This window comes from Rana temporaria, chromosome 12, assembly GCF_905171775.1.
Source record: "Rana temporaria chromosome 12, aRanTem1.1, whole genome shotgun sequence".
Classification (NCBI taxonomy): domain Eukaryota; kingdom Metazoa; phylum Chordata; class Amphibia; order Anura; family Ranidae; genus Rana; species Rana temporaria.
The window spans coordinates 76,363,035-76,375,625 of NC_053500.1; the positions used below are offsets into that span (position 1 = coordinate 76,363,035).

General features: G+C 43.5%; 1 protein-coding gene across 1 annotated transcript in view; it reads left to right on the top strand.

The window, feature by feature from the left end:
* Positions 1-1,521: 1,521 nt before the first annotated feature.
* Positions 1,522-12,591, top strand: part of WNK4 (WNK lysine deficient protein kinase 4) — a 320,113-nt gene continuing 309,043 nt past the window's right edge. Inside the window, exon 1 of the mRNA XM_040331198.1 lies at positions 1,522-2,626. Coding sequence (XP_040187132.1) covers positions 2,000-2,626 — 627 coding nt within the window. The 5' untranslated portion in view covers positions 1,522-1,999. The remainder of the gene's footprint in view (positions 2,627-12,591) is intronic.

Sequence of the window (12,591 nt, forward strand, 5' to 3'; positions counted from 1 at the left end):
GCAAATTACCTGATCCTCCACTCCTGCAGGCTCCTCTGTGTTGCGAGACCATTTCATACAGTCTCCTTTCCCCTGCACTTTGGCAGTCTAAGGTCCTCCTTTTGTCACTGTCTATGCCCCTGTTAGGGGGATACATTACCTCCAGGGCCGGCCTTTGGGGTGTGCGAGCCGTGCGGCTGCACAGGGCGCCATGGGCAACAGGGGCACCGTGTGGCATACACAGCTCACAGAATGTGAGTCACATCAGGGCCGATCCTAGACGGGGTGCAGTTCACCCAGGCGCCACAGAGGTGGGGGCGCTCAAGCGCCAGAGACTGCTCAGCTCCCTCCTCCTCCCCCTTGTTGGTGTCCCTCTCGAAGCTCACAGCCGCCGCGCTGTTACCCTAGCCTGCACTATACCACCCCAGCCTGCCCTATGCCACCGCAACCTGCCCTATGCCACCGCAACCTGTCCTATGCCATCGCAACCTGCCCTATGCCACCGCAACCTGCCCTATACCACTCCAGCCTGCCCTATGCTACTGCAACCTGCCCTATGCTACCACACCCTGCTCTATATCACCCCATCCTGCCCTATGCCACCCCAGCCTGCCCTATATCACCCGAACCTGCCTTATATTACCCCAACCTGCCCTATATCGCCCAGCTGGCCCAATACCACCCTATACTTTAATTTACGGGGGCCATTTGGGGGGGGGCGCCACAGGATTATCTCGCACAGGGCGCCTGAACACCTAAGGCCGGCCCTGATTACCTCTATTTTTCCTGTTTGCCATTATCACTGAAAGTCCTAAATTTCAGTCTGTCACCAGAAGAGAAATAAAGGGGAATCTTTCAGTGAGGACAGTAGCTCATGTAACCTTGGTGACAACAAGGGGTTCCTGCACTTTGGAGGAATTGCCTCTCCCTTCCTGTTTTAGCTATGAGACAGGAAGTGAAGGGGAATCTCCACAATGAGTCACACTGACAGGGTTATAACCCTCACATACTCAAAAAGCATTTTGCATTTAGTTCACTGCAAGTGAGGACTTTTTAGCTTTCCGGAGTTCAGCTTTAAATCAGATAATCCCAAAAGAAAAAGTCATTTTGTTTTTTGCCCATTTCGTTTCTCTTGACAGTTTACTAGCCAAAGCTTGCCAGGGACAGGATTGCAAGTGTGACATCAGCCTAAGGGAGCTTGGGATGACCGTAAAAATGACAACGGAGCTTCTAAACCTTCCTTCTATTTAAAACTAAAATTAATAATAATAAAAAAAATACTTTAAATACACATAAAATTCATATAATTCTTTTAACGTAAGCTGCCAGGTGTTATTCTCATATGTGTCACTGAGTAGATTTCTTGAAATGTCCCTGCAGCAGACTTCAGATGTGGTATCAAGTGTCCCTGCAGGGGACTTGTGTACATGAGATGCTTGCAAGTATAGAAAGAAGCCTTCCTGAACAGTCTGGATTCCATAGGTAGTGCTGAGGACTTGTGCAGGGAGGAGGTGACCTTGTTAGGTGCAGTGTATATGAGAAAGAAATAGTATTTAGGTGTATCTGTTGCTGGAAAGAAGAAGGGAGGAGGTGCTGGGCTGGGGGGAGGAGGTGTTCACCAGCTGAGACAGAAGGCTGGCTTTTTCTGCTGCAGTCACATGAATGTAAGATCAGATTGCCTCTCATACCGGCTCAAGCTGTCAGTGACTTTAGAGGCAGGAGGAGTTGGGAGAGCTTTGCTGCTCTGCTCTCCTGCTGCACAAGTAACATTTACAAGAGCTCACACACAACTGCTGATCTGGATTGCTTGTAAAGCTGAACATCAGCAGCTACAATTCCTTCCTCTGCACTTAGAACTGGATATACCTAACCTGCTTTCTTGGATTCATCATGACTTGGGTCAATTTCATGTGCTAACCTGATCTGATCCACAGGTTGAACACCATTGACAAGTCAACCATGGAAGTTCAGCGGGGCAATTTATAAAGCAGAGATCTCCTTGCTGGTGGGTACCGGGACAATGTTCACTTTGGAAGTACCTACCAACCAAGCCATGTCTCAGACAGAAGTGGATTTAGGTTGTTGTATTTCCTTTGATTCCGAAGACCCAGAGGAGCTGTCCTCCCTTGCAGCCTTAAGGAGAAGAAGACTCTCAGGCAAGGAAGGGGCTAGAAGGAACTCTTACCAGTTCAACAGAAGAAGCTCTGCTCAACTTGAACTTATGGGGTATGACCCACCAGGGACTTCTTTCTCCTCATGGTCCCCAGAGGAGCCCTCATCTCTAGAAGAAAATGTAGAGCCCATCATTCAGAACTCTTCTATCTCTACAAGCCTTCCACCACTCATTACCCAACAAGATGTCCTACCATCTCCGGCCGCCCTGGCCAGTATTGTGGACATCAGTTCTGAGTCAGAAGATGAAGCCAACAGCCACAAAAGTCCTTCAGTTCCCATACAGAAACCCTTAATGATAGAAAGCAAGAGGGAGCAAGAAGAGAATGAAGAGAATGAGACCAAAGCTGTAGCCACTTCGCCAGATGGGAGATACTTGAAATTTAACATCGAGATCGGAAGAGGGTCTTTTAAAACAGTTTACAAAGGTCTGGATACTGAAACGACAGTGGAAGTGGCATGGTGTGAACTTCAGGTAAGTCAAATGAATTTGTATCTTTAGAGAAAACCTTTTACTTTTACAATCTATTGGCATACCAGTTAGAATTGCTCTACCAGCTTTTGTAAAATAAAAATTTGGAAGAGCATGAATTCTGATTGGTTGATTTGCATGTACAACAGTTCGAACATTTTTGTGTCTAATGCCTAGTACACGCGTATGGGTTTGCCGGCAGACTTTTTACCGCTGGGAAACCCGAGGGGAAAACCAAGAACCTTGCTCGGTTACTTTGTCCCCCTACACACGGCAGGGTTTCCCAACAGGAAAACTGCCATGAGAGCTTCGGTCGGGAAACACGGCCGTGTGTATGCTTCACCGCAGGCTTTTCCCATAAGAAAAACTGCCGGCTTAAAAACCGCCGCCGGTGGGAAAAAAGAGAGCTGGTTCTCTTTTTTTTTCCGGCAGTTTTCCTGTCGGGAAAACTGCGATGGAGCATAAACATGGCCAAAAGCTCTCATGGCAGTTTTCCCAACGGGAAACCCGTACGAGTGTACGAGACATAAGCGGGGACATACAAATAGCCACTCGGATCTGCGGTTACCAGCGTACAGCTGCAGACTCTCATTGATTTGTACAGGCGACTGTATGCAAACACCTGTTACTCCAGGATGCAGCAATACACTATTTTTTTCATGAGCATGCGCCCATGAGAATAAGCTAGCCTATGCATAGCCAAAACTTTTTTTCAGTCTTAGATAGAGTAAGAAGGATTTAAAACTCCTGTCATTTTAGTGTTTCATCTCCTAAGCTCATCACACATGTTACAATCAGATTGTACAATGTTCTTTAAGCCCTGTACACACGATCGGTCCATCCGATGAAAACGGTCTGATGGACCGTTGTCGTCGGTTAACCGATGAAGCTGATTGATGGTGTGTAGGCACGACTGACCAAAAAACCGATCGTGTCAGAACGCGGTGACGTAAAACACAACGACGTGCTGAAAAAAATGAAGTTCAATGCTTCCGAGCATGCGTCGACTTGATTCTGAGCATGCCTGGATTTTTAACCGATGGACGTGCCTACAAACGATCGTTTTTACGTACCCATCGGTTACATTTAAAACAAGATTGCTTTTTTTTAACCTATGGATAATTAACCGATGGGGCCCACATACGATCGATTTGGTCCGATGAAAACGGTCCATCAGACCGTTCATCGGTTTGACCGATCGTGTGTACGCGGCATTAGACCTACCAACAAGGGCCCGTCTGCACACAGCTTAATTGGATAGCTTAGGTATGTCCTCATATTACATTGTTTTGGTAGATCTAAAGTTGACTGTACAGAAATTGTTAAGTCAGATTGTAACATGTATGCTACGCATTACACAATTGTCCCCATTGGCAGATTTTCCATGCCTCTTGTTCTGGGGACAACATTTTGGATTTTCTCTCACTTTTCTACTAGATGGCAATGATTACCAGTACACAAGAAGGGGTATATCGCCCTAATTTAGATTGTAAGCTCTAAAGAGCAGGGCCCTATGATTCCTAATGTATTAAAATTGTATTGTGACTGTACTGTCTGCCCTCATGTTGTAAAGCTCTGCCTAAACTGTTGGCGCTATATAAATCCTGTACAGTAGTAATAATATTGGGGACACAAATTGTAGGGGGAGCAAATCAGAAGGAAAATCTCCAACAGAAGTACAGACGAAAATTGTTACAAATAGTAAAAAAAAAAAGTTACCTCTGCTGAGGTGTATGCTATGCTCGGGATCGCTGTTCTTTTCTAAAAAAGGAATACTTTTATTCACGCCTGTTGGGGCAACTATTTGTAAAGTATAGTGCTATACTTTCAGCCTGCTGTGGCTCATACATACAAGCGCTATTGTTGTTATCCAATCACCCCCCCCCCGTCCATTCACAGAATGCCTTGTATTAAAGTAATAACATAGTAGAACTAATAAGTTAAGGTCAATAGAACTAGTGTCCCCATTGGAAGATAACTCCTCTATTCCTTTTCTGGTGACAACCCAACATTTGTAATTTTCCTTTACGTTCACTCGGTATTAACAGTAAACAGGATAATAGACATAGACAGCAATAAAAACTTAACAGGTGTTCTGATCCCTCTCTACTCTATCCAAACATAGAAAAACCTACTTTAAGATCTATCATACTGTATATTCTGTATAAGTAGAGTAAATCCCATCTGGTGTTTGAGTTGTAAACTTGTGGCGTTCCCATGGATTGTTATGAAAACATTACACACTGGAGGTATGAGCGGCTAGGCTTCCTAGTCGGCCAGCCACATGGTAGAGAAAGTCATTCTCTTACACTGGCATTCCGAAAGCCAGCAATACATGGCAAACATGATATTTACCCAATAATATCAGCAACCCCTGGAAATTCCTATTGGTGAATATTGGAAGAATATTTGCTGAAAATGAACTGGTGCCAGCAGTATGTTAGTATTATATCTGTGCGATTGACTGTCATTGGAAACATATAGGGGTAGATTCAGGTAGATTGGCTTAATTTTCTGCGGGCGTAGCGTATCTCAGATACACTACGCTGCCGTAACTTAGTGAGGCAGGTTCTGTATTCACCAAAAACCTGCGCCCTAAGTTACGGCGGCATAGCGTAAATCTGCCGGCGTAAGCGCACCTAATTTAAATTGTGAAGAGGTGGGCGTGTTTTATGCACATAAAACATGACCCCACCTAAATGACGTTTTTGACTAATGGCGCATGCGCCGTCCGTGAAAGTAACCCAGTGCGCATGCTCCAAATTAACCCGCAAAAAGCCAATGCTTTCGACGTGAACGTAAATTACGCACAGCCCAATTCACGGACGACTTACGCAAACGACGTAAAATTTTCAAAATTCGATGCGGGAACGACGTCCATACTTAACATAGGATACGCCTATGGGGTAACTTTACGCCGGAAAAAGCCTAACGTAAACGACGTAAAAAAATGCGCCGGGCCGACGTACGTTTCTGAATCGCGTATCTACCTAATTTGCATATTCCTCGCGTAAATCGACGGAAGCGCCACCTAGCGGCCAGCGTAAATATGCAACTAAGATACGACGGCGTAAGAGACTTACGCCAGTCGGATCTTAGCCAAATTCTGGCGTATCTTGTTTTCTGAATACAGAAAAAAGATACGCCGGAGCAACCTAGAAGTTACGCGGCGTATCAATAGATACGCCAGCGTAACTTCTTTATGAATCTACCCCATAGTGAGGACATATGGAGGCTTCCATTGATGCCTTGCTGTGATGCTTATCCAGGGGCTTCTGTAGTCCCGAACAAGCATGCAGATCAGGAATTCGGACTTTAGTTTGATTTTCCTGACCTGTATGTTTGTTCCAGATCAGTGAAAGGAAAACTAAACCCAAGAACAAAAATGCAATATGTTGCAGTTTTCAATCTTTAGATATGCTGGTTTCATTAGTTTGTCTTTTTCTTTGTAAGCCAAGAACATTTTCTGCACATAACTGTTGATTTTGCCAGAAATGTAGCATTTTTGTCCCTTCCTGTGATCTGTACAGAAGGATATCTTCCTTCCTAGCTATCTTCCGTAAACTACCAGCTGCCCTGCCCCTCATGGAATGGAGATGAAGAGATAAGGACTTGTTTGTAGTCAATATCAGGGGAACAGCCATTGTTTTCTCTATAGACATGGTTCTCACCACAGACACTAGACGCAGGATTACCGGAAGAAAATAAAGCAAAAATAAGCTTGAAACAGAAAACAAATGCAACCACCACACCAATGGCTTGTAATCTGCAGTTTGTTTGGTTTTGGTTTTAGATAACTTTGAAGCATTTTTGGAAGATGGTCAGCAATGACTGTCTATATAGTTGTCAAGTATAATTTTACTGTGCTTTTAAGAAATGGAAGAACAACTAGATACTGATAGAGTTGGTAATGTTCTGGGAGAAAAAAATATACCATTTATAACTCCTATGATAATAAAAGATTGTAGATTAAAGATTAAGAACTAAATAATTAGCCAAACTAAACTTGTATTCATCTTTTATCATTCTGATTGTCACTTTTATCTATCTATCTATCTATCTATCTATCTATCTATCTATCTCCAGGCATATCTATCTATCTATCTATCTATCTATCTATCTATCTATCTATTTATCTTCGGGTATATCTATCTATCTATCTATCTATCTATCTATCTACAGGTATATCTATCTATCTATCTATCTATCTATCTATCTATCTATCTACATGTATATCTATCTCCGGGTATATCTATCTATCTAACTCCGGGTATATCTATCTATCTATCTATCTATCTATCTATCTATCTATCTATCTATCTATCTATCTATCTATCTATCTATCTATCTCCAGGTCTATCTATCTATCTATCTATCTATCTATCTATCTATCTCCAGGTATATCTATCTCCGGGTATATTTATCTATCTGTCTATCTATCTATCTATCTATCTATCTATCTATCTATCTATCTATCTATCTATCTATCTATCTCCAGGTATATCTATCTATCTATCTATCTATCTATCTATCTATCTATCTATCTATCTATCTCCAGGTATATATATCTCTGGGTATATCTATCTATCTCCAGGTCTGTCTATCTATCTATCTACAGTGGGGATCGAAAGTTTGGGCACCCTAGGTAAAATTGTGTATTAATGTGCATAACGAAGCCAAGGAAAGATGGAAAAATCTCCAAAAGGCATCAAATTACAGATTAGACATTCTTATAATATGTCAAAAAAAGTTCGATTTTATTTCCATCATTTACACTTTCAAAATGACAGAAAACAAAAAAATGGTGTCTGCAAAAGTTTGGGCACCCTGCAAAGTTAATATCTTGTACTGCCCCCTTTGGCAAGTATCACAGCTTGTAAATGCTTTTTGTAGCCAGCCAAGAGTCTTTCAATTCTTGTTTGAGGTATCTTTGCCCATTCTTCCTTACAAAAGTCTTCCAGTTCTTTGAAATTTCTGGGCTATCTGTTACGCACTGCTCTTTTAAGGTCTATCCATAGATTTTCAATTATGTTGAGGTCAGGAGATTGTGAAGGCCATGGCAAAACCTTCAGTTTACGCCTCTTGATGTAATCCCCTGTGGATTTTGAGGTGTGTTTAGGATCATTATCCATTTGTAGAAGCCATTCTCTCTTTAACTTCAGCTTTTTCACAGATGGCATCAAGTTACCATCCAAAATTTGCTGAAATTTTATTGAATCCATTTTTCCTTCTTCTCGTGAAATGTTCCCTGTGCCACTGGCTGCAATACAACCCCAAAGCATGATTGATCCACCCCCATGCTTAACAGTTGGACAGAGGTTCTTTTCATTAAATTCTGTGCCCTTTCTTCTCCAAACGTACCTTTGCTCATTCCGGCCAAAAAGGTTATATTTTAACCTCATCGGTCCACAGAACTTGTTTCCAAAATGCATCAGGCTTGTCTATATGTTCATTTGCAAGGTTCAAACGCTGATTTTTGTGGTGAGGACGTAGAAGAGGTTTTCTTCTGATGACTCTTCCATGAAGACCATATTTGTACAAGTATCTCTTTATAGTGGAATAGTGTACCACAACTCCAGTGTCTGCCAGATCTTTCTGGAGGGATCATGCAGTCAAACATGGGTTTTGAATTGCTTTTCTCACAATCCTGCGAGCTGTTCTGTCTGATATTTTTCTTGGTCTTCCAGATCTTGCTTTAACTTCCACTGTTCCTGATGACTGCCATTTCTTAATTACATTCCGAACAGAGGATATTGACATCTGAAAACGCTTTGCTATCTTCTTATAGCCTTCTCCAGCTTTGTGAGCATCAACTATTTTCAGTTTCAGTTTTCTAGACAACTGCTTAGAAGAACCCATGGTGCTGATTGTTGGGGCAAGGTCAGATGAGTCTGGGCATTTAAAACCTTTGAGATTGACATCACCTGGTCTTCCCAGACGATGATTGAGAACAATCCATGACACTGGCAGGTCTAAGATTTGCAAAGGGGGCAGTGCATGCTATAAATTCTGCAGGGTGCCCAAACTTTTGCAGACGCCATTTTTTTGTTTTCTGTAATTTTGAAAGTGTAAATGATGGAAATAAAATCTAACTTTTTTTGACATATTATAAGAATGTCTGATCTGTATCTATCTATCTATCTATCTATCTATCTATCTATCTATCTATCTATCTATCTATCTATCTATCTATCTATTTATCTATCTATCCAGGTATATTTATCTACAGGTATATCTACCTTTGGGAGTGATGGTATTAGCTTCAATCTGCATTGATAACTAAGAGCAATTTCTTGTTTAAAGTACTGTAGTAGTAAACCCACTTTTTCATATTTTACCTACAGCTAAGCCTGTAATAAGGCTTACCTGTAGGTGCTGTGAATATCTCCTAAACTTGCACTGTTTAGGAGATATTCAGAGTGCTTGCAGCTGGTGATGTGCACTTTACTGGACCTTCAGAGCGCATGCAGTAAACGCACAAATGCGCGGGACTGACATCATTGCGCCCCTGGCCACTCAAGTAGCCAGAGGCCGCAAAACCCAGAAGGAAGAGCGGGTGAAGACGAAAGCCCTCTCAGCGGTGACAGAGCAATGCTGGAGGGTTTTGTTTTAAGGTAGGTCTGTCATAATGAGCTAGTATGCGGTTCATGTATACCCGGTAAGAGATTTTGCACATTTGTATGGTTTGGGGTTCTTTCACGTGATCTTTTATATTTCATATTGGCTCTTGGATGGAGCCTTTAACATTGTTTATGGGAGAGGACTTACATCACAAAAATAATTTTATATTTTAGATTAGATAAAAGCAGGGGCGTACCTAGAGCATTTGGCACCTGAGGCGGATCCTATATCTGGCACCCCCCACCTTAAAATGTAAAAACACCCCACTGTGCCCCCTGCATACCCCTGCTTCCTTCAATATATTTTTGTCACTACTGTGTACCCCCTCTCCACAACCGCACCTCTGGACCCCTTTACATTGCACAGAAATGCACCTCTGAACCCCTTTATATTACACAACCCTTGTACCTCTGAACCCCTTTACATTACACAACCCTTGTACATCTGGACCCCTTTAAATTACACAGCCCTTGTACCTCTGGACCCCTTTACATTACACAGCACCCTGCACCTCTGAGCCCCTTTACATTACACTGCACCCTGCAACTCTGGACCCCTTTACATTACACAGCCCTTGTACCTCTGGACCTCTTTACATTACACAGCACCCTGCACCTCTGGACTCTTTTAGATTACACAGCCCTTGTACCTCTGGACCCCTTTACATTACACAGCACCCTGCACCTCTGGAACCATTTACATTACACTGCACCCTGCACCTCTGGACCCCTTTACATTACACAGCACGCTGCACCTCTGGACCCCTTTACATTACACAGCCCCTGTATCTCTGGACCCCTTTACATTACACAGCACCCTTTACCCCTTTACATTACACAGCCCTTGTAACTATGGACCCCTTTACATTACACTGCACCTAAGGACCTCTTTACATTACACAGCACCCTGCACCTCTGGCCCCCTTTACATTACACAGCACCCTGCACCTCTGGGCCCCTTTACATTACACAGCATCCTGCACCTCTAGACCCCTTTACATTACACAGCTCTGGACCCCTTTACATTACACAGTACCCTGCACCTCTAGATGCCTGTATGTTACACAGACACCCCCTTAACAGTTCTGGACCCCCTGCATGTTACCCCTCTACAGTGCAGACCCCCCTACAGTACAGACCCCCGCTACAGTACAGACCCCCCTACAGTACAGACCCCCTTTAGAGTGAAGACCCCCTACAGTGCAGACGCCCCTACAGTGCAGACCCCCCTACAGTGCAGACCTCCCTACAGTGCAGACCCCCCTACAGTACAAACCCCCCTACAGTGCACAGACCCCCTAACAATACAGACCCCCCAACCCCGCGGTCGCACGGGAGCCATCAGTCACAGCACATACGAGTGAAGAAACGGCGCGGAGGTTCGTTTCTTCACAGCGCATGTGCCGGCGACATAAATGGCACACGTTTAGGAGATATTTCCACTACCTATAGGTAAGCCTTATTCTAGGCTTACCTATAGGTAAAAGTGACGCAGGAGGGTTTAAAACCACTTTAAAATAGTTGAGAAAGGCTGATCTTTAACATACCAGTAAAGAGTACGGCAAAAAGACTTACTAAGCCAGCTTGTTTACTCTGAAATGAATACTACATTTTAATTCATCAACCACAAAGTTTAGCTGTTTGCCCTTAATAGCCATAGGACACAAAACCACATCTTAAAATATAAAAATATATGGCACATACACAACAACACACACATAAATTCAAAGCAGAAAGTCTAAAAATATACAGTACATAAACAAACACTCACAAACAGTGTGGTGGAGGGAATAGAGTATGACTTATTTCAAGCCCAACTTGTATGGGTTCTAGCCTACTGTTAAAGGGTGGCTACATTCACTTTCTATGGTCCCGCTTCTTTGCCCCTCTCTGCGGCGCCGGCATCACTACTGTGGGCACCCGGCTGTGGCTTCACAGCTGAGCACACACTGGGCATGCGCGAGCCGTGCTGCGCGCTGTGATTGGCTGGGCAGTCTTCTGGAAGTGGGAGCTGGATGCCTCTAAAAAGAGGGCTCTAAAAAGAGAAACCCCCCTCCACAAATAAAATTACATGCCAAATGTGGCATGTCAGGGGGTCACGTCAATTAAAGCGGAAGTTACATTTTTGGGTGGAACTCCGCTTTAAGACACCGTGGGCTTGATTTCCTAAAACTGGGGAGTGCAAAAACAAATGCAGCTTTGCATAGAAACCAATCGGCTTCCAGGTTTTATTATCAAAGCTTAACTGAACGAGCTGATGTCAGAATCTGATTGGCAGCCATGTACCAGATTCTGATTGCTCTAGTTTTAGTAAATCTCACCGTTTGTCACTATTTCAGGCTATTTCACACCAGCAGCCGCATTAAGGGCATGGCTGCTGGTGTGTGCTGGGAGGAATCAGTGCCAACGCACAAATACAGATGCATCACAGTGAACCAGCTGACAGCAGATGAGTCATGGTTGCGAAGCACACAGCAGCCACCACCTCCTTAACAACCATGCTATTCAATGGTTGTTAAGGACAATGGCAAATGCTAGCTCCTTAAAGCGGGAGTTCACCCATTAATATATTTTTTTAAACAATCCCCTTAGCTTCCTGCTTGTTTTGTCTAGGGGAATCAGCTATTTGTTTTAAAATATGAGCTGTACTTACCATTTTCGAGATGCATCTTCTCCGTCGGCTTCCGGGTATGGGTCTTCGGGAGCGGGCGTTCCTTCTTGATTGACAGTCTTCCGAGAGGCTTCCGACGGTCGCATCCATCGCGTCACTAGTAGCCGAAAGAAGCCGAACGTCGGTGCGGCTCTATACTGCGCCTGCGCACCGACGTTCGGCTTCTTTCGGAAAATCGTGACGCGAGGGATGCGACCGTCGGAAGCCTCTCGGAAGACTGTCAATCAAAATAGGAACGCCCAGTCTCGCAGCCCATACCCGGAAGCGACGGAGAGGATGCATCTCGTAAACCGTAAGTACAGCTCATATTTTAAAACAACTAGCCGATTCCCCTAGACAAAACGAGCATGAAGCTAAGGGGAAAAGGTATATTGTACCGGTGAACCTCCGCTTTAACAAGCAGCGCTAATTGAATATACAGTATTCCTTGAATAATGCGTGGCTAGACCACCACTTATTCAACAAATCTGTTTATTTATTTAATGAATTGACTTTAGAGTCAGCTTATGCAGTATTCACCATGCATATTTTATTAGTGCGGTGAATATTGCATAACGTGACAGTGAATTGACCATTTTAATATCACAAGATAATTGGAAAAAACGTGTCATGTGATCCAATTATTAAATGTGATAGTCTTTAGTGAATTGAGCCCAGTATTCCTAGTAATAGTCTGC